Source organism: Oncorhynchus mykiss, chromosome 4 (assembly GCF_057628025.1).
Source record: "Oncorhynchus mykiss isolate SJ-2025 chromosome 4, ASM5762802v1, whole genome shotgun sequence".
NCBI classification, from domain to species: domain Eukaryota; kingdom Metazoa; phylum Chordata; class Actinopteri; order Salmoniformes; family Salmonidae; genus Oncorhynchus; species Oncorhynchus mykiss.
In genome coordinates, this window is record NC_143025.1 from 9,390,416 (window position 1) to 9,414,456 (window position 24,041).

Genomic DNA, 24,041 nt, shown 5'->3' on the forward strand with positions numbered 1-24,041 from the left:
AGTTTGGGAGGCACATAGCTTTGCCATTCAGAGCTCGATTTGGCCTCCGGAGACTCCTGTGGCGGGCCAGGCGCAGTGCACGCTAACCAGGTCGCCAGGTGCACGGTGTTTCCTCCGACACATTGGTGCGGCTGGCTTCCGGGTTGGATGCACGCTGTGTTAAGAAGCAGTGCGGCTTGGCTGGGTTGTGTTTCGGAGGACGCATGGCTTTCGACCTTCGTCTCTCCCGAGCCCGTACAGGAGTTGTAGCGATGAGACAAGATAGTAACTACTAACAATTGGATACCAGAAAATAGGGAAGAAAAGGGGGTAACATGTAAAAATGTAAATAAAAAAATAGCTAGAATTCTTGAATAGAACTATACTAAATATATTCACATCACCAAATAATTGACTAAAACACACAGTTTTGCAATGAAGGTCTACAGTAGCCTCAACAGCACTCTGTAGGGTAACACCATGGTGTAGCCGGAGGACAGCTAGCTTCCGTCCTCCTCTGGGTACATTGACTTCAATACAAAACCTAGGAAACTCATGTTCTCAGTCCGTTCCATAGACTTCCATAGTAATTATGACAACTTCTGGAGGACGTCCTCCAACCTATCAGAGCTCTTGTCCAGTCCAACTAATCAAAGGATCAGAGAATGAATATAGTACTGAAAGCATACGCTACAGTTAGCTGCAGTGAATACAGTGTGGTGAGTAGTTGACTCAAATAGAGAGAAAGACAATAGTTGATTTCAAGTTTTATAGTTGTTTATAGTTTTTTATAGTTTTATTTGAACAAATACATTTCTTCAAAAATGTATGAACAGTATAAGAGAGAGATAGAGAACAAGATAGAGCTAGCTAGCCTACTCAAATACCGGCTCAAACAGAGAGGGAGAGAACAAGATAGAGCTAGCTATATTATATTTTGTTCTATTTTTTTTCACTTAGCTAGCTAGCTAGCTAGCCTACTCAAATACCGGCTCAAACAGAGAGGGAGAGAACAAGATAGAGCTAGCTATATTATATTTTGTTCTATTTTTTTTCACTTAGCTAGCTAGCTAGCTAGCCTACTCAAATACCGGCTCAAACAGAGAGGGAGAGAACAAGATAGAGCTAGCTATATTATATTTTTTTCTATTTTTTTTCACTTAGCTAGCTAGCTAGCTAGCCTACTCAAATACCGGCTCAAACAGAGAGGGAGAGAACAAGATAGAGCTAGCTATATTATATTTTGTTCTATTTTTTTTCACTTAGCTAGCTAGCTAGCTAGCCTACTCAAATACCGGCTCAAACAGAGAGGGAGAGAACAAGATAGAGCTAGCTATATTATATTTTGTTCTATTTTTTTTCACTTAGCTAGCTAGCTAGCTAGCCTACTCAAATACCGGCTCAAACAGAGAGGGAGAGAACAAGATAGAGCTAGCTATATTATATTTTGTTCTATTTTTTTCACTTAGCTAGCTAGCTAGCTAGCCTACTCAAATACCGGCTCAAACAGAGAGGGAGAGAACAAGATAGAGCTAGCTATATTATATTTTTTTCTATTTTTTTTCACTTAGCTAGCTAGCTAGCTAGCCTACTCAAATACCGGCTCAAACAGAGAGGGAGAGAACAAGATAGAGCTAGCTATATTATATTTTGTTCTATTTTTTTTCACTTAGCTAGCTAGCTAGCTAGCCTACTCAAATACCGGCTCAAACAGAGAGGGAGAGAACAAGATAGAGCTAGCTATATTATATTTTGTTCTATTTTTTTTCACTTAGCTAGCTAGCCTACTCAAATACCGGCTCAAACAGAGAGGGAGAGAACAAGATAGAGCTAGCTATATTATATTTTGTTCTATTTCTTTTCACTTAGCTAGCTAGCCTACTCAAATACCGGCTCAAACAGAGAGGGAGAGAACAAGATAGAGCTAGCTATATTATATTTTGTTCTATTTTTTTTCACTTAGCTAGCTAGCCTACTCAAATACCGGCTCAAACAGAGAGGGATGCTATGTTAGCTAGCTGACTATGGCTATCCAACACTCTTCCAAGTCAAGGTAAACTTTTGGATTTATGAATTTATTGCCACCAGGGCCCGCCGGTGTAACTGCTAAACTGCTTTCTGACTGTACACTGTACTGCATGATTGTAGTGGGTTTACTAAAGTGGTAGTTAAATTTGCTATGTTGTATGATGTTATCTAATATGGTGACAACGATGTAGGCTGTGTGTAGTGGTTAGCGATCATGATATGAAGGTTTGGCTTGGAAAGGTTTTTTAGCCTGGTCACAAACAGCTGATGTGTTGTGCACTGAAGTCCACAAGCGAAGGAAAAAGATGAGAGAGGAGGAGAGCGTGTAGATGCGAGAAGGAATTACAATGAGCAAGGTGATCGTGCTGTTTGTATGTGGCTGCTATGAAAGTGAACTGTGTTTGTGTGTGATCAGGGGTGTATTCATTCCACCGATTCTGTTGGAAAACGAACGAAACGGGGATAAACATACCTGAATTTGTCCGATAGAAACTATCGTTTGCAACTGTTGGACTAATGATTACACCGTAGATCAGCTTGATGTGTCATGCATGCGCCCGCTCCCCCTCTCTGGTGCTCAAGGGCACCAGGCAGCCCATCATTACGTGCATATGTGCAATGTTGGACTCACCAGGACTACATTACTTTGTTGATTGCCCCTCTATATCTGTCTGCTCCTCAGTTTGTTCCCCGTGTCAGCATTGATGTCGTTATGTTTTCTCCTGTCCAGACGCTGTCCTTGTTTGTTTCTTGTCTGTTATCCATTAAATGTTCACTCCCTGTACTTGCTTCTCGTCTCCCAGCATTGGTCCTTACGAGATGAAGGCAAGAATGTGCAAGGCGGTATTGAATGCGTCACTGTCTTTCACCTTGATTACAACAAAAAAAAATATTTCAACGTGTGCACCTACGTTGTAAACTTTAATTCAAAGCTAAGTTGTAGAAACCTCATGATGGGTATAGGGAACATTAGAGTATCATGTAGTAGCCTAAATATATCCATGTTACATTGAACTGGGTGAATGGAATATGAATTACAGTCATCCAATGTGCCTTAATAGAAATAAGGCCATGCTCATAAGATAAATGATTGTCCTCCCTCATCTTAAACAGCACCAACCGCCACTGGTCGGAGCCTCCGAAACGGAATTCCCGGATCAAGCATAAATAGGCTTGTACAGGACTAAGCTGGAGTCGAGTCTTGTTACAAAAACGTCTGTAGTGTCTGAATGGTTTGAGCTACAAACTAATGAAAACTATCTATGAAAAGCTGAGACCCCCACGACCACACGTGTTTTGCTCTATGGCACTCACAAGCTACACAAGAGTCGTTTTAAGGGGTTCTTCTACATAGACGATCATATGAAATCCCAGGAAATTAGTGTCTATAATACTGTAAGGGGTTCTTCTACATAGACGATCATATGAAATCCCAGGAAATTAGTGTCTATAATACTGTAAGGGGTTCTTCTACATAGACGATCATATGAAATCCCAGGAAATTAGTGTCTATAATACTGTAAGGGGTTCTTCTACATAGACGATCATATGAAATCCCAGGAAATTAGTGTCTATAATACTGTAATAAGCTCGCATAGTTGCTGTCACAAACTCCAAACTCCACACAGTTGTCACTGCCTAGTTGGATATTAATTTCCCACTGAGCAAACCATTTCTATACTTACAGCATCCATATAAATTCATTTTGATCAGGTTTTTGCTTTGACAGACCTTATTTTTGTTTTGACCTTTGTCAAACCAACTCGTGAATGCAACTGTTTATGTCAAATTGTTACTTGTAGCCCTGGTTGTCTAGAAAATAAAATGGTAAACCACTTCATTGTGAGGCTAAATATAAGGGCTGGGCATGCATTGCTGGAGCTCCAGACTGATAGGGTTAACTCAATAGTCTGGTCTTGTTCTGGGTCAAACACCGTTATGGGGTTTTATGGACTTTAGTGACAACAGCTAAAGCTCCTGGCTGCCAGCTGGCTTTGCTTTGTCTGATTGAGGGACTTGGGTAAAATGAATGGGTAACACTTACTATATACACAGTCTTTTATCTATCACAGCTGGATTGGCTGAAGCTACTTAGTCAGTCCATGTCATAAAGGTGTCAGTTGGCAAGTGAGAAATCAGACTTTGTTGGTAACTTGTGCATCTTCATATCTTCTTTAATAGACTATTCAAATATAGTAGAGTTCAAGTTCTAGACTACAATAGAGCTTGAGTTCTAGACTACTGTAGAGTTTGAGTTCTAGACTACTATAGAGCCTAACTTCTAGACTACTATAGAGCCTAAGTTCTAGACTACTATAGAGCTTAAGTTCTAGACTACTATAGAGCTTAAGTTCTAGACTACTATAGATCTTAGGTTCTAGACTACTATAGATCTTAAGTTCTAGACTACTATAGAGCCTAAGTTCTAGACTACTATAGAGCCTAAGTTCTAGACTACTATAGAGCCTAAGTTCTAGACTACTATAGAGCCTAAGTTCTAGACTACTATAGAGCTTAAGTTCTAGACTACTATAGAGGTTGAGTTTGTGTTGTTTTTTTAGTGTCTTGTTCTGTGTTGCAGTATGTGTTTGTGTCCTTGCTGTCTCGAGACAGTGTCTACGACATCCTCAGGAGGATCTGCACACACCTTCAGGTGAGAAATAACCTCCTCACGGTCCACAAGGTTGTGGGTTCAATTCCCATGTGGGCCACTTTGTAGGAAAGTGTCTGCTACACTAGAAATGTTTTGCAATACACCTCTATGACGAGATACAATTGTTAAAGTCATGTAGTGTAGTTACAATGTAGTTATGTTTTGGAATGGGTGGCCAGTAATAAACTGGTCCTGAACATCTCTAAAACTAAGAGCATTGTATTTGGTACAAATCATTCCTTAAGTACTAGACCTCAGCTGAATCTGGTAATGAATGGTGTGGCTGTTGAACAAGTTGGGGAGACTGAATTTCTGCTATAGACTATCACCATCTGAATGGTTATGGGTGTGAATTAATTACTGCTAGAGCCTATCACCATCTGAATGGTTATGGGTCTGAATGGTTATGGGTCTGAATTAATAACTGCTATAGCCCTACCACCATCTGAATGGTTATGGGTCTGAATGGTTATGGGTCTGAATTATTAACTGCCATAGCCTACCACCATCTGAATGGTTATGGGTCTGAATTAATAACTGCTATAGCCTACCACCATCTGAATGGTTATGGGTCTGAATTAATAACTGCTATAGTCTACCACCATCTGAATGGTTATGGGTCTGAATTAATAACTGCTATAGCCTACCACCATCTGAATGGTTATGGGTCTGAATTAATAACTGCTATAGTCTACCACCATCTGAATGGTTATGGGTCTGAATTAATAACTGCTATAGTCTACCACCATCTGAATGGTGGTACATTAAGTGTAGTTACAGTGTACCCTTATTTTCCTCCATAGGTGAATGGGAAGAAAAGCCTTAGCCTGAAGCAGTACTTGGAGGAGCCTAGCTCATTATCTATGGTAAGCCCAGCCACTACTCTACTCTACTCTACACTACTATACACTACTCTACTAAAGTCTACACTACTCAACACTACTCTACACTACTATAGTCTACACTACTATTCACTACTCTACACTACTATACTATAGTCTACACTACTCTACCCTACTCTACTCCACACTACTATACTATACTCTATACTACACTACTATACTCTGCACTTCTCTACACTACTCCACTCTACACTACTATACTATAGTCTACACTACTCTACACTACTATACTATAGTCTACACTACTCTACACTACTATACTATAGTCTACACTACTATTCACTACTCTACACTACTATACTATAGTCTACACTACTCTACACTACTATACTATAGTCTACACTACTATAGTCTACACTACTCTACACTACTATAGTCTACACTACTCTACACTACTATAGTCTACACTACTCTACACTACTATACTATAGTCTACACTACTATAGTCTACACTACTCTACACTACTATAGTCTACACTACTATTCACTACTCTACACTACTATAGTCTACACTACTCTACACTACTATACTATAGTCTACACTACTCTACACTACTCTACACTACTAAAGTCTACACTACTCTACACTACTCTACACTACTATAGTCTACACTACTATTCACTACTCTACACTACTATAGTCTACACTACTATTCACTACTCTACACTACTCTACACTACTCTACACTACTATACTATAGTCTACACTACTCTACACTACTCTACACTACTCTACACTACTATAGTCTACACTACTATTCACTACTCTACACTACTATACTATAGTCTACACTACTCTACACTACTATACTATAGTCTACACTACTCTACACTACTATACTATAGTCTACACTACTCTACACTACTCAACACTACTCTACACTACTATAGTCTACACTACTATTCACTACTCTACACTACTATACTATAGTCTACACTACTCTACACTACTATACTATAGTCTACACTACTCTACACTACTCTACTATAGTCTACACTACTCTACACTACTATACTATAGTCTACACTACTCTACACTACTCTACACTACTCTACACTACTATAGTCTACACTACTATTCACTACTCTACACTACTATACTATAGTCTACACTACTCTACACTACTATACTATAGTCTACACTACTCTACCCTACTCTACTCCACACTACTATACTATACTCTATACTACACTACTATACTCTGCACTTCTCTACACTACTCCACTCTACACTACTATACTCTGCACTACTATACGCTACTATGCTCCACCATACTCCACACTACACCGCTATACTCTCTACACCATTATACTCTACCACACTCTGCACAACTGCACTCAACTACACTCCACACAACACCACTATACTCTACACTACTATACTCTACACTACTATACTACTACTATACTACTATACTATACTACTATACTACTAAAGCGCTACAGAGGATAGTGGGTACGGCCGAGTACATCATTGGGGCCGAACTCCCTGCCATCCAGGACCTCTATACCAGGCAGTGTCAGAGGAAGGCCCAAAACATTGTCAAAGACTCCAGCCACCCAAGCCACAGACTGTTCTCTCTGCTATCACACGGCAAGCGGTACCGATGCACCAAGTCTGGAACCAACAGGACCCTGAACAGCTGATACCCCCTATAAGACTGCTACATAGTTAGTTAAATAGTTAGTTAAATAGTTAACAAAATAGCTACCCAGACTACCTGCATTGACCCTTTTTTGCACTAACTCTCTTGGACTGACTCTATGCTAAAAACACACTGGACTCTACCCACACACTCACACATACACTGACACCCCAAAACACACACACACACACACACGCATACTGCCGCCACACGCTCGCTCACCACATACGCTGCTGCTACTGTCTATTATCTATCCTGTTGTCTAGTCACTTTACCCCTACCTACAGTATACTGCTGCTACTGTCTATTATCTATCCTTTACCCCTACCTACAGTATACTGCTGTTACTGTCTATTATCTATCCTGTTGTCTAGTCACTTTACCCCTACCTACAGTATACTGCTGTTACTGTCTATTATCTATCCTTTACCCCTCCTACAGTATACTGCTGTTACTGTCTATTATCTATCCTGTTGTCTAGTCACTTTACCCCTACCTACAGTATACTGCTGTTACTGTCTATTATCTATCCTTTACCCCTCCTACAGTATACTGCTGTTACTGTCTATTATCTATCCTGTTGTCTAGTCACTTTACCCCTACCTACAGTATACTGCTGTTACTGTCTATTATCTATCCTTTACCCCTCCTACAGTATACTGCTGCTACTGTCTATTATCTATCCCGTTGTCTAGTCACTTTACCCCTACCTACAGTATACTGCTGTTACTGTCTATTATCTATCCTTTACCCCTCCTACAGTATACTGCTGTTACTGTCTATGATCTATCCTGTTGTCTAGTCACTTTACCCCTACCTACAGTAGACTGCTGTTACTGTCTATTATCTATCCTGTTGTCTAGTCACTTTACCCCTACCTACAGTATACTGCTGCTACTGTCTATTATCTATCCTTTACCCCTACCTACAGTATACTGCTGTTACTGTCTATTATCTATCCTGTTGTCTAGTCACTTTACCCCTACCTACAGTATACTGCTGTTACTGTCTATTATCTATCCTTTACCCCTCCTACAGTATACTGCTGCTACTGTCTATTATCTATCCCGTTGTCTAGTCACTTTACCCCTACCTACAGTATACTGCTGTTACTGTCTATTATCTATCCTTTACCCCTCCTACAGTATACTGCTGTTACTGTCTATTATCTATCCTGTTGTCTAGTCACTTTACCCCTACCTACAGTATACTGCTGTTACTGTCTATTATCTATCCTTTACCCCTCCTACAGTATACTGCTGTTACTGTCTATTATCTATCCTGTTGTCTAGTCACTTTACCCCTACCTACAGTATACTGCTGTTACTGTCTATTATCTATCCTTTACCCCTACCTACAGTATACTGCTGCTACTGTCTATTATCTATCCTGTTGTCTAGTCACTTTACCCCTACCTACAGTATACTGCTGTTACTGTCTATTATCTATCCTGTTGTCTAGTCACTTTACCCCTACCTACAGTATACTGCTGTTACTGTCTATTATCTATCCTTTACCCCTACCTACAGTATACTGCTGTTACTGTCTATTATCTATCCCGTTGTCTAGTCACTTTACCCCTACCTACAGTATACTGCTGCTACTGTCTATTATCTATCCTGTTGTCTAGTCACTTTGCCCCTACCTACAGTATACTGCTGTTACTGTCTATTATCTATCCTGTTGTCTAGTCACATTGCCCCTACCTACAGTATACTGCTGTTACTGTCTATTATCTATCCTGTTGTCTAGTCACTATGCCCCTACCTACAGTATACTGCTGTTACTGTCTATTATCTATCCTGTTGTCTAGTCACTTTACCCCTACCTACAGTATACTGCTGTTACTGTCTATTATCTATCCTGTTGTCTAGTCATTTTACCCCTACCTACAGTATACTGCTGCTACTGTCTATTATCTATCCTTTACCCCTCCTACAGTAAGTATACTGCTGTTACTGTCTAGTATCTATCCTTTACCCCTACCTACAGTATACTGCTGTTACTGTCTATTATCTATCCCGTTGTCTAGTCACTTTACCCCTACCTACAGTATACTGCTGTTACTGTCTATTATCTATCCTTTACCCCTCCTACAGTATACTGCTGTTACTGTCTATTATCTATCCCGTTGTCTAGTCACTTTACCCCTACTTCTATGTACATATCTACCTCAATTGCCTCATAATGCTGCACATCATCAGCATTTTTGGTACTCCCTGTGTATAGCCATGTTATTTTCTACTCCCTGTATATAGCCATGTTATTACCCCGTACAGCTGCACATCAGCTCGGTACTGGTACTCCCTGTATATAGCCATGTTATTTTCTACTTCCTGTATATAGCCATGTTATTTTCTACTTCCTGTATATAGCCATGTTACTTTCTACTTCCTGTATATAGATAGCCATGTTATTTTCTACTTCCTGTATATAGCCATGTTACTTTCTAATACCTGTATATAGCCATGTTACTTTCTACTTCCGGTGTATAGCCATGTTATTTTCTACTTCCTGTATATAGCCATGTTACTTTCTACTTCCTGTATATAGCCATGTTACTTTCTACTTCCTGTGTATAGCCATGTTATTTTCTACTTCCTGTGTATAGCCATGTTACTTTCTACTTCCTGTGTATAGCCATGTTATTTTCTACTTCCTGTGTATAGCCATGTTATTTTCTACTTCCTGTGTATAGCCATGTTATTTTCTACTTCCTGTGTATAGCCATGTTACTTTCTACTTCCTGTATATAGCCATGTTACTTTCTACTTCCTGTATATAGCCATGTTACTTTCTACTTCCTGTATATAGCCATGTTATTTTCTACTTCCTGTGTATAGCCATGTTATTTTCTACTTCCTGTGTATAGCCATGTTACTTTCTACTTCCTGTGTATAGCCATGTTATTTTCTACTTCCTGTATATAGCCATGTTATTTTCTACTTCCTGTGTATAGCCATGTTATTTTCTACTTCCTGTGTATAGCCATGTTACTTTCTACTTCCTGTATATAGCCATGTTATTTTTACTCCTTATTTTGTTTCGTTATTCAGTGTGTATTTTTTCTTCGTGTCACCATTCTAGTTATACATTTTTTTAACCTTATCTATAACTCTGCGTTGTTGGAAAAGGACCCGTAAGTAAGCATACGAAGCATGTGACAAATACAATTTGATTTGATTCAATTTATTTACCATGTAGCGGTGTAGCTAACTACTGGAACTATACACTACTGTTTTACCATGTAGCGGTGTAGCTAACTACTGGAAATACACACTACTGTTTTACCATGTAGCGGTGTAGCTAACTACTGGAACTACACACTACTGTTTACCATGTAGTGGTGTAGCTAACTACTGGAACTACACACTACTGTTTACCATGTAGCGGTGCAGCTAACTACTGGAACTACACACTACTGTTTACCATGTAGTGGTGTAGCTAACTACTGGAACTACACACTACTGTTTACCATGTAGCGGTGCAGCTAACTACTGGAACTACACACTACTGTTTACCATGTAGTGGTGTAGCTAACTACTGGAACTACACACTACTGTTTACCATGTAGCGGTGTAGCTAACTACTGGAACTACACACTACTGTTTACCATGTAGCGGTGCAGCTAACTACTGTTTGGTTTTACCAAAATATAGAAATATTTATTTTTTGCATCAGACATTCCTAATTCTGACTTGAAATATAGTTTTCGTGTTTAATAGGATACGTTTCACATTCTGTTAACACCTGACCACAGAGTGATGTTTTTTTCACTAAGTAGTTTGGATGTAGTGAACTAATTTGTCTTGAGGGTAGATTTTGTTCAGGAAACTATATTTTTCTTAAAGGTAGATTTTGTGTAGTTTAAATTCTTCTAGTGAAAAAGTAAATGGTACTTTGGTAAACTATGATTTCAGTGTAGCTTCCCCAACAGTGCCTAAACTTAAAGTTACCTTACCTTTCTTCTTCAGCCAACTTCATTTCCTCTCCTCCTTAAGCTCTCCTCTCTTCCCCTTTCTCCTCCTCTCCTCCCCTCATTCAGGATGAGTTCCCCGTGGTCAATGACTTCCCTGCGGTGTTGAAGTGGAGGAGAAAGCCGTCCAGTCCGTCCGTGTCCTCCTCTCTCCCGGATCTCCTTGGTAACTCCACCAGCAGTCGGCGTGCAGAGGACATCCCCTACCTACCTACGGAGGTTCCACTGACATTAAAGAGTAAGGTCAGAGGTCGGCCCCACTCTATCATTAATCATCAAAGGGCGAAAGCTAATCATTTCCTTTTTTAAACTTGTTATAGCTGCAATCCCCCAATCGGGATAAGTGTCATCAACAACCGCTGAATAGCATAGCGCTGTTCTTAGGCCGTCATTGAAAATAAGAGTTTGTTCTTAACTGACTTGCCTGGTTAAATAAAAACCACATCGGGTCCCTTTTTTATAGTGTTTGTAACAACTGGGGATCGACCTTCTAATCTCAGGGCAGAACGCCACTGAGTTGCCACTGTTTATACACACCGAGAGTTTGTATACTGGATTCTCGACGTAGCTCACTACTATATCTACTGCTGGACATGTCATTCTTAGTATACCGTTATGGTATTGGATTTGGGTTATTGATACAGTGTTATTTGGGATTGGATTTGGGTTATTGATACAGTGTTATTTGGGATTGGATTTGGGTTATTGATACAGTGTTATTTGGGATTGGATTTGGGTTATTGATAGTGTTATTTGGGATTGGATTTGGGTTATTGATAGTGTTATTTGGGATTGGATTTGGGTTATTGATACAGTGTTATTTGGGATTGGATTTGGGTTATTGATACAGTGTTATTTGGGATTGGATTTGGGTTATTGATACAGTGTTATTTGGGATTGGATTTGGGTTATTGATACAGTGTTATTTGGGATTGGATTTGGGTTATTGATAGTGTTATTTGGGATTGGATTTGGGTTATTGATACAGTGTTATTTGGGATTGGATTTGGGTTATTGATACAGTGTTATTTGGGATTGGATTTGGGTTATTGATAGTGTTATTTGGGATTGGATTTGGGTTATTGATACAGTGTTATTTGGGATTGGATTTGGGTTATTGATAGTGTTATTTGGGATTGGATTTGGGTTATTGATAGTGTTATTTGGGATTGGATTTGGGTTATTGATACAGTGTTATTTGGGATTGGATTTGGGTTATTGATACAGTGTTATTTGGGATTGGATTTGGGTTATTGATAGTGTTATTTGGGATTGGATTTGGGTTATTGATACAGTGTTATTTGGGATTGGATTTGGGTTATTGATAGTGTTATTTGGGATTGGATTTGGGTTATTGATACAGTGTTATTTGGGATTGGATTTGGGTTATTGATACAGTGTTATTTGGGATTGGATTTGGGTTATTGATACAGTGTTATTTGGGATTGGATTTGGGTTATTGATAGTGTTATTTGGGATTGGATTTGGGTTATTGATACAGTGTTATTTGGGATTGGATTTGGGTTATTGATACAGTGTTATTTGGGATTGGATTTGGGTTATTGATACAGTGTTATTTGGGATTGGATTTGGGTTATTGATAGTGTTATTTGGGATTGGATTTGGGTTATTGATACAGTGTTATTTGGGATTGGATTTGGGTTATTGATAGTGTTATTTGGGATTGGATTTGGGTTATTGATACAGTGTTATTTGGGATTGGATTTGGGTTATTGATACAGTGTTATTTGGGATTGGATTTGGGTTATTGATAGTGTTATTTGGGATTGGATTTGGGTTATTGATACAGTGTTATTTGGGATTGGATTTGGGTTATTGATACAGTGTTATTTGGGATTGGATTTGGGTTATTGATAGTGTTATTTGGGATTGGATTTGGGTTATTGATACAGTGTTATTTGGGATTGGATTTGGGTTATTGATAGTGTTATTTGGGATTGGATTTGGGTTATTGATACAGTGTTATTTGGGATTGGATTTGGGTTATTGATACAGTGTTATTTGGGATTGGATTTGGGTTATTGATACAGTGTTATTTGGGATTGGATTTGGGTTATTGATAGTGTTATTTGGGATTGGATTTGGGTTATTGATAGTGTTATTTGGGATTGGATTTGGGTTATTGATACAGTGTTATTTGGGATTGGATTTGGGTTATTGATACAGTGTTATTTGGGATTGGATTTGGGTTATTGATACAGTGTTATTTGGGATTGGATTTGGGTTATTGATAGTGTTATTTGGGATTGGATTTGGGTTATTGATAGTGTTATTTGGGATTGGATTTGGGTTATTGATACAGTGTTATTTGGGATTGGATTTGGGTTATTGATACAGTGTTATTTGGGATTGGATTTGGGTTATTGATACAGTGTTATTTGGGATTGGATTTGGGTTATTGATACAGTGTTATTTGGGATTGGATTTGGGTTATTGATACAGTGTTATTTGGGATTGGATTTGGGTTATTGATACAGTGTTATTTGGGATTGGATTTGGGTTATTGATACAGTGTTATTTGGGATTGGATTTGGGTTATTGATACAGTGTTATTTGGGATTGGATTTGGGTTATTGATACAGTGTTATTTGGGATTGGATTTGGGTTATTGATAGTGTTATTTGGGATTGGATTTGGGTTATTGATACAGTGTTATTTGGGATTGGATTTGGGTTATTGATACAGTGTTATTTGGGATTGGATTTGGGTTATTGATACAGTGTTATTTGGGATTGGATTTGGGTTATTGATACAGTGTTATTTGGGATTGGATTTGGGTTATTGATAGTGTTATTTGGGATTGGATTTGGGTTATTGATACAGTGTTATTTGGGATTGGATTTGGGTTATTGATACAGTGTTATTTGGGATTGGATTTGGGTTATTGATACAGTGTTATTTGGGATTGGATTTGGGTTATTGATACAGTGTTATTTGGGATTGGATTTGGGTTATTGATAGTGTTATTTGGGATTGGATTTGGGTTATTGATACAGTGTTATTTGGGATTGGATTTGGGTTATTGATACAGTGTTATTTGGGATTGGATTTGGGTTATTGATAGTGTTATTTGGGTTATTGATAGTGTTATTTGGGATTGGATTTGGGTTATTGATAGTGTTATTTGGGATTGGATTTGGGTTATTGATACAGTGTTATTTGGGATTGGATTTGGGTTATTGATACAGTGTTATTTGGGATTGGATTTGGGTTATTGATAGTGTTATTTGGGATTGGATTTGGGTTATTGATACAGTGTTATTTGGGATTGGATTTGGGTTATTGATACAGTGTTATTTGGGATTGGATTTGGGTTATTGATAGTGTTATTTGGGTTATTGATAGTGTTATTTTGGATTGGATTTGGGTTATTGATACAGTGTTATTTGTGTTGTTCATTGGATTCATTCTGGCATTTTTAGATTTGTTGATTTTATGTTTTTTTGTTACTGTTAGGAGACAGTAACACAAGCATTTTGCTTCACCCTATAACGTGCTGTGTTGTGTGCAGAGCGGAGTCTGGAGACAGGGAAGATCCTCCTGACAGAGCCAGTACCAGAACTGGGCCACATGGAGTACCAACTGCTCAAGTTCTTCATCCTGCTGTGAGTACTGGACGGACTAACCTGACCTGTTTGTACTCTGGTGGAATGCCGCAGCGTTCCCCCAAACTCGCTCCTGGTGACCCCAAGAAAGACACAGCTGATTCAAATAATCAAAGTTTTTTTGTTTTGTTTTTACCTTTATTTAACTAGACAAGTCAGTTAAGAACAAATTCTTATTTTCAATAACGGCCTAGGAACAGTGGGTTAACTGCCTGTTCAGGGGCAGAACAACAGATTTGTACCTGGTCAGCTCGGGGGTTTGAACGTGCAACCTTCCGGTTAATAGTCCAACACTCTAACCACTAGGCCACCCTGCCGCCCCACTAATGATTAGTTTGTTATTTGAATCAGCTGTGTAATGTTTGGGCAACAAAAACTAAACGTGCAACACTTAGGGTCCCCGGGACAGAGTTTGGAAAACACTGGGCTAAGGCATCTCTCATTGTATTATACACTTACTGTCATACTGCCACCTGCTGGTTGTAGTTATTATTGCACATTCATATTACACTTACCTATTACATATCAAATCAAATCGAATCAAATTTTATTTGTCACATACACATGGTTAGCAGATGTTAATGCGAGTGTAGCGAAATGCTTGTGCTTCTAGTTCCGACAATGCAGTAATAACCAACAAGTAATCTAACTAACAATTCCAAAACGACTGTCTTGTACACAGTGTAAGGGGATAAAGAATATGTACATAAGGATATATGAATGAGTGATGGTACAGAGCAGCATAGGCAAGATACAGTAGATGGTATCGAGTACAGTATATACATATGAGATGAGTATGCAAACAAAGTGGCATAGTTAAAGTGGCTAGTGATACATGTATTACATAAGGATACAGTCGATGGTATAGAGTACAGTATATACGTATGCATATGAGATGAATAATGTAGGGTAAGTAACATTATATAAGGTAGCATTGTTTAAAGTGGCTAGTGATATATTTACATCATTTCCCATCAATTCCCATTATTAAAGTGGCTGGAGTTGAGTCAGTGTCAGTGTGTTGGCAGCAGCCACTCAGTGTTAGTGGTGGCTGTTTAACAGTCTGATGGCCTTGAGATAGAAGCTGTTTTTCAGTCTCTCGGTCCCAGCTTTGATGCACCTGTACTGACCTCGCCTTCTGGATGATAGCGGGGTGAACAGGCAGTGGCTCGGGTGGTTGATGTCCTTGATGATCTTTATGGCCTTCCTGTGACATCGGGTGGTGTAGGTGTCCTGGAGGGCAGGTAGTTTGCCCCCGGTGATGCGTTGTGCAGACCTCACTACCCTCTGGAGAGCCATACGGTTGAGGGCGGAGCAGTTGCCGTACCAGGCGGTGATACAGCCCGCCAGGATGCTCTCGATTGTGCATCTGTAGAGGTTTGTGAGTGCTTTTGGTGACAAGCCAAATTTCTTCAGCCTCCTGAGGTTGAAGAGGCGCTGCTGCGCCTTCTTCACGATGCTGTCTGTGTGAGTGGACCAATTCAGTTTGTCTGTGATGTGTATGCCGAGGAACTTAAAACTTGCTACCCTCTCCACTACTGTTCCATCGATGTGGATAGGGGGGTGTTCCCTCTGCTGTTTCCTGAAGTCCACAATCATCTCCTTAGTTTTGTTGACGTTGAGTGTGAGGTTATTTTCCTGACACCACACTCCGAGGGCCCTCACCTCCTCCCTGTAGGCCGTCTCGTCGTTGTTGGTAATCAAGCCTACCACTGTTGTGTCGTCCGCAAACTTGATGATTGAGTTGGAGGCGTGCGTGGCCACGCAGTCGTGGGTGAACAGGGAGTACAGGAGAGGGCTCAGAATGCACCCTTGTGGGGGATTGTGTTGAGGATCAGCGGGGTGGAGATGTTGTTACCTACCCTCACCACCTGCGAGCGGCCCGTCAGGAAGTCCAGGAACCAGTTGCACAGGGCGGGGTCGAGACCCAGGTGTCTTGATGATGAGTTTGGAGGGTACTATGGAGTTAAATGCTGAGCTGTAGTCGATGAACAGCATTCTCACATAGGTATTCCTCTTGTCCAGATGGGTTAGGGCAGTGTGCAGTGTGGTTGAGATTGCATCGTCTGTGGACCTATTTGGGCGGTAAGCAAATTGGAGTGGGTCTAGGGTGTTAGGTAGGGTGGAGGTGATATGGTCCTTGACTAGTCTCTCAAAGCACTTCATGATGACGGAAGTGAGTGCTACGGGGCGGTAGTCGTTTAGCTCAGTTACCTTAGCTTTCTTGGGAACAGGAACAATGGTGGCCCTCTTGAAGCATGTGGGAACAGCAGACTGGGATAGGGATTGATTGAATATGTCCGTAAACACACCGGCCAGCTGGTCTGCGCATGCTCTGAGGGCGCGGCTGGGGATGCCGTCTGGGCCTGCAGCCTTGCGAGGGTTAACACGTTTAAATGTCTTACTCACCTCGGCTGCAGTGAAGGAGAGACCGCATGTTTTTGTTGCAGGCCGTGTCAGTGGCACTGTATTGTCCTCAAAGCGGGCAAAAAAGTTATTTAGTCTGCCTGGGAGCAGGACATCCTGGTCCGTGACTGGGCTGGATTTCTTCCTGTAGTCCGTGATTGACTGTAGACCCTGCCACATGCCTCTTGTGTCTGAGCCGTTGAATTGAGATTCTACTTTGTCTCTGTACTGACGCTTAGCTTGTTTGATAGCCTTGCGGAGGGAATAGCTGCACTGTTTGTATTCGGTCATGTTACCAGACACCTTGCCCTGATTAAAAGCAGTGGTTCGCGCTTTCAGTTTCACGCGAATGCTGCCATCAATCCACGGTTTCTGGTTAGGGAATGTTTTAATCGTTGCTATGGGAACGACATCTTCAACGCACGTTCTAATGAACTCGCACACCGAATCAGCGTATTTGTCAATGTTGTTGTCTGACGCAATACGAAACATGTCCCAGTCCACGTGATGGAAGCAGTCTTGGAGTGTGGAGTCAGCTTGGTCGGACCAGCGTTGGACAGACCTCAGCGTGGGAGCCTCTTGTTTTAGTTTCTGTCTGTAGGCAGGGATCAACAAAATGGAGTCGTGGTCAGCTTTTCCGAAAGGGCGGGGCAGGGCCTTATATGCATCGCGGAAGTTAGAGTAACAATGATCCAAGGTCTTTCCACCCCTGGTTGCGCAATCGATATGCTGATAAGTCTTGTTTTCAGATTAGCCTTGTTAAAATCCCCAGCTACAATGAATGCAGCCTCCGGATAAATGGTTTCCAGTTTGCAAAGAGTCAAATAAAGTTCATTCAGAGCCATCGATGTGTCTGCTTGGGGGGGATATATACAGCTGTGATTATAATCGAAAAGAATTATCTTGGTAGATAATGCGGTCTACATTTGATTGTGAGGAATTCTAAATCAGGTGAACAGAAGGATTTGAGTTCCTGTATGTTTCTTTCATCACACCATGTCACGTTAGCCATAAGGCATACGCCCCCGCCCCTCTTCTTACCAGAAAGATGTTTGTTTCTGTCTGCGCGATGCGTGGAGAAACCCGTTGGCTGCACCGCCTCGGATAGCGTCTCTCCAGTGAGCTACGTTTCCGTGAAGCAAAGAACGTTACAGTCTCTGATGTCCCTCTGGAATGCTACCCTTGCTCGGATTTCATCAACCTTGTTGTCAAGAGACTGGACATTGGCAAGAAGAATGCTAGGGAGTGGTGCACGGTGTGCCCGTCTCCGGAGTCTGACCAGAAGACCGCCTCGTTTCCCTCTTTTTCGGAGTCGTTTTTTTGGGTCGCTGCATGGGATCCGCTCCGTTGTCCTGTTTGTAAGGCAGAACACAGGATCCGCGTTGCGAAAAACATATTCTAGGTCGTACTGATGGTGAGTTGACGCTGATCTTATATTCAGTAGTTCTTCTCGACTGTATGTAATGAAACCTAAGATGACCTGGGGTACTAATGTAAGAAATAACACGTAAAAAAACAAAAAACTGCATAGTTTCCTAGGAACGTGAAGCGAGGCGGCCATCTCTGTCGGCGCCGGAAGTAGTAATCCGGCGCCGGATCCGGCAACTCAACCTATGAGTTGAGAAATTGGATCATTGGTGGAGTGTAGGTCTACTGTGGATACCAATACCCCTGTGACCCTCCCAGGCCCATGTTGGCCACACTTAAAAACATATAATGTAGATTCATAATATTACATTATACCCTCTAAACTTATTCCACCCCTTGGCAAAAATGAGTTTCATTTGATGCTGTTAATAGTATATATATATATATTTTTATATATTTTGAAGTACCTCCACTGACCCCACTTTGGAAACCCCTGTGGTAAACAATGTGGTCATTGTGCGGCGTGTGTCTGTCTCCTTCAGTATCGTCCTGCTCGTCATGTCCTCCTGCTACCTGGCCTTCCGTGTGTGTTGTCTAGAGCAGCAGCTGTCCTTCCTCAACACACATCCCACAATGCCCATGAGAGAGAGGTGAGGGACACACACACACACACACACACACACAAAAGAGAGAGGTAAGTGTACATCTTCAATCTCTCACACATATACACACTTCTCATTTTTGACCCATGAATGTCACCTTTCTCTCCCAGTTCCTTAGAGCTAATTTCCCATCTCAACACAGGGCTGAACGCTTTGAGCTAATTTCCCATCTCAACACAGGGCTGAACGATTTGAGCTAATTTCCCATCTCAACACAGGGCTGAATGCTTTGAGCTAATTTCCCATCTCAACACAGGGCTGAACGCTTTGAGCTAATTTCCCATCTCAACACAAGGCTGAACGCTTTGAGCTAATTTCCCATCTCAACACAGGGCTGAACGCTTTGAGCTAATTTCCCATCTCAACACAGGGCTGAACGCTTTGAGCTAATTTCCCATCTCAACACAGGGCTGAACGCTTAGAGCTAATTTCCCATCTCAACACAGGGCTGAACGCTTTGAGCTAATTTCCCATCTCAACACAGGGCTGAACGCTTTGAGCTAATTTCCCATCTCAACACAGGGCTGAACGTTTTGAGCTAATTTCCCATCTCAACACAGGGCTGAACGCTTTGAGCTAATTTCCCATCTCAACACAGGGCTGAACGCTTTGAGCTGATTTCCCATCTCAACACAGGGCTGAACGCTTAGAGCTAATTTCCCATCTCAACACAGGGCTGAACGCTTTGAGCTAATTTCCCATCTCAACACAGGGCTGAACGCTTTGAGCTAATTTCCCATCTCAACACAGGGCTGAACGCTTTGAGCTGATTTCCCATCTCAACACAGGGCTGAACGCTTAGAGCTAATTTCCCATCTCAACACAGGGCTGAACGCTTTGAGCTAATTTCCCATCTCAACACAGGGCTGAACGCTTTGAGCTAATTTCCCATCTCAACACAGGGCTGAACGCTTTGAGCTGATTTCCCATCTCAACACAGGGCTGAACGCTTAGAGCTAATTTCCCATCTCAACACAGGGCTGAACGCTTTGAGCTAATTTCCCATCTCAACACAGGGCTGAACGCTTTGAGCTAATTTCCCATCTCAACACAGGGCTGAACGCTTAGAGCTAATTTCCCATCTCAACACAGGGCTGAACGCTTTGAGCTAATTTCCCATCTCAACACAGGGCTGAACGCTTTGAGCTGATTTCCCATCTCAACACAGGGCTGAACGCTTTGAGCTAATTTCCCATCTCAACACAGGGCTGAACGCTTTGAGCTAATTTCTCATCAACACAGGGCTGAACAATTTGCTAATTTCCCATCTCAACACAGGGCTGAACGCTTTGAGCTAATTTCCCATCTCAACACAGGGCTGAACGCTTTGAGCTAATTTCCCATCTCAACACAAGGCTGGATATTTGCTGTATAGTTATATTTTATTAGATAAAACATTGCTTCCCCACTTCGAGAGATATTGTTGTTTCTTTGCCAACGTGCATGTTTGTCTCTTCCCAGGTAACACTTGCTGCATGCTGCGTCAACATTGGACAGATGGTCTGTCAGTCACGGAGGTTCTCCTGGCCATCGGGCAAACAGAGACTCTGTTTGTTTACCTGTTCACTCTGTCCCACCCTGTAGGTGTGGAGAAGTGCCCTGCTGGTTCAATGAAAAGACAATGACTTGAGAAAATCCAAGACCTGAAGCCAAAACTGCAGTTAAATAGACCGTCCAATAGGGGGTGCCAGAGAGACAAGAATCCTCTTGTCGTTCCCTAGAAAGACTATGGACTGCAGACAAAAGACTGGAATGGATGGAGGAGGATTGGAAGAAGACGACTACAGAGTAGGTGTCAATGGGACAGAGCCAACGGAGTTCACCTGACCTTTGACCTCAATGTCCTTGTTTTACTCGGATTCTGCCAAGGAACTTTACAATACCAGTCAACTGATCAGACACTTCCGCGTCCAGGATTTTAGAGGCAGAGCCTGTTGTCAGAGACACGGAGCCTGTTGTCAGAGACACGGAGCCTGTTGTCAGAGACACGGAGCCTGTTGTCAGAGACACGGAGCCTGTTGTCAGACACACAGAGCCTGTTGTCAGACACACGGAGCCTGTTGTCAGAGACACGGAGCCTGTTGTCAGACACACGGAGCCTGTTGTCAGAGACACGGAGCCTGTTGTCAGACACACGGAGCCTGTTGTCAGACACACGGAGCCTGTTGTCAGAGACACGGAGCCTGTTGTCAGAGACACGGAGCCTGTTGTCAGACACACGGAGCCTGTTGTCAGACACACGGAGCCTGTTGTCAGACACACGGAGCCTGTTGTCAGACACACAGGGCCTTTTTCAACAGGAATAGACTGTACCCAGTAGGAGAGTTGCTACGAGAGAGACTGAATAAAGATTGAATATAAGAAGGCAGTCCGATCAGGAACTCAACCTGACCTGGTCAACCATTTCCAACCGTAGCCCACCTTGCAATGTTTACTGTCCATGGTCACCGAGACATAACCATTCCTGTAATACTAAGGAAAAATATAAACTATTTCAATGGACACAATTATCAGAGGTTTAACATTTCTGTCAGAATTTGAAGATGCTGTGCTCGAGTCTTGTCATGCCAACTGAAAACATGCTACTGTGTGTGTCAGGTGAGGTTGTGAAAGTGTGTGTGTGTGTTGTATGTGTGTGTGTTTGAGTGTATTAACCATTGTTTGTGTGACTTAACAAGTGGCTAGGACTGTCTCAAGGTAGTCAGTAGCTTCTCCATCTGATATGATGTCTGCGTCATGTCATGTAATAATAGATATTGACAGAATTGTAAAGACATTGTCTGTGAATCTGTGTTGGGTGGAGTGGAACTTTGGACGTGAACGGAGAGAAAGTGGTGAAAGTATTGAGAGAGGGAGAGAAAGACAGAGACAGAGACAGAGAGGAGAGAGAGAAAGACAAAGACAGAGACAGAGAGAGGAGACAGAGCGGAGAGACAGTGAGAGACAGAGTGAGAGAGAGAGAGGAGGCAGAGCGGAGAGACAGTGAGAGACACAGAGTGAGAGGAGACAGAGAGGAGAGAGAGAGACAGAGCGGAGAGAGAGGGGAGACAGTGTAAGAGAGAGGTGAGACAGACAGAGAAAGAGACTCAGGTTGACAATGAATTAGGTTGCTGTCAACTTGCCCTTAATGTTCCATGAGGAAATATTCTATTTCATGAGGAGGAGGTGTACTATAAATATTATGATATTCCATGAGGAGGAGGTGTACTATACATATTATAATATTCCATGAGGAGGAGGTGTGTACTGTAAATATTATAATATTCCATGAGGAGGAGGTGTGTACTATACATATTATAATATTCCAGGAGGTGGTGTGTACTATACATATTATAATATTCCATGAGGAGGTGTACTATAAATATTATAATATTCCATGAGGAGGAGGTGTACTATAAATATTATAATATTCGAGGAGGTGTACTATAAATATTATAATATTCCATGAGGAGGAGGAGGTGTGTACTATAAATATTATAATATTCCATGAGGAGGAGGTGTACTATAAATATTATAATATTCCATGAGGAGGAGGTGTACTATAAATATTATAATATTCCATGAGGAGGAGGTGTACTATAAATATTATAATATTCCATGAGGAGGTGTGTACTATAAATATTATAATATTCCATGAGGAGGAGGTGTACTATAAATATTATAATATTCCATGAGGAGGTGTGTACTATAAATATTATAATATTCCATGAGGAGGAGGTGTGTACTATACATATTATAATATTCCATGAGGAGGTGTGTACTATAAATATTATAATATTCCATGAGGAGGAGGTGTGTACTATACATATTATAATATTCCATGAGGAGGAGGTGTGTACTATAAATATTATAATATTCCATGAGGTGTGTACTATACATATTATAATATTCCATGAGGAGGAGGTGTGTACTATAAATATTATAATATTCCATGAGGTGTGTACTATACATATTATAATATTCCATGAGGAGGAGGTGTGTACTATAAATATTATAATATTCCATGAGGTGTGTACTATAAATATTATAATATTCCATGAGGAGGAGGTGTGTACTATAAATATTATAATATTCCATGAGGTGTGTACTATAAATATTATAATATTCCATGAGGAGGAGGTGTACTATAAATATTGACTTAACAAATAAATACTTATTTCCCTCATTAAAATGAGGGATCAATTAAATCAATTAATAAAATGTTTGACATGCGTTTATCTTTGATTTTTGTTGTTATTCTGTCTCTCACTGTTCAAATAAACCTACCATTAAAATTATAGATTGATAATTTCTTTGTCAGTGGGCAAACGTACAAAATCAGCAGGGGATCAAATACTTTTTTCCCTCACTGTATTTATTTATGCACACTGTGTCCTAATAAGTACTTACAAAACATGACTACTACTTAAACAGAGTTCATGTCGTAGTATGCAACACATCTGTTTGTATTGCTCAGAAAAATACATTAGGGATGAGAGAAAGTCTGCCGAAAAGCTGGTATTTCTATGTGGGAAAGGCAGACAGGCCGTGTTCCGTGAGCTGTGTAGAGCATATGGTGTTAAGGTCCCATACAATCAGATGGAATACAATTACATCCTATTTATATCTTATTAGCTATACAAGTTTAGAATGAAAAGAACTCTGACACCCCCGTGACTGGTTTGGCATTCAATGGGAGACGCACCACTGACCAAGTAGTAAAGTAGGAGACAAATAGCAGAGGTTTCGCTATTAGTTACAAAACATTGCATACTGAATTGAAATATAATCCCTATCTTCTGTGGATGTATATATA

At 40.9% G+C, this 24,041-nt stretch overlaps 1 protein-coding gene across 7 annotated transcripts in view; it reads left to right on the forward strand.

The window, feature by feature from the left end:
* The window catches only part of LOC110521237 (GRAM domain-containing protein 2A), a 61,288-nt gene extending 37,825 nt beyond the window's left edge, over positions 1-23,463 (forward strand). Inside the window, exons 7-13 of one of the 7 annotated variants that reach the window (XR_016495068.1) lie at positions 4,589-4,660; positions 5,464-5,526; positions 11,254-11,422; positions 14,717-14,810; positions 19,127-19,234; positions 20,831-23,149; positions 23,183-23,463. Coding sequence is in view for 2 of the 7 variants with exons in the window: in XM_036968803.2 (XP_036824698.2) it covers positions 4,589-4,660; positions 5,464-5,526; positions 11,254-11,422; positions 14,717-14,810; positions 19,127-19,234; positions 20,831-20,876 (552 nt within the window). In the remaining 5 variants the exon portion in view is untranslated. Of the gene's footprint in view, positions 1-4,588; positions 4,661-5,463; positions 5,527-11,253; positions 11,423-14,716; positions 14,811-19,126; positions 19,235-20,707 lie in introns of all 7 variants that reach the window. The other 6 variants (XR_016495071.1, XR_016495069.1, XR_016495070.1 and 3 more) reach the window with 6 other exon arrangements.
* Positions 23,464-24,041: the final 578 nt, after the last annotated feature.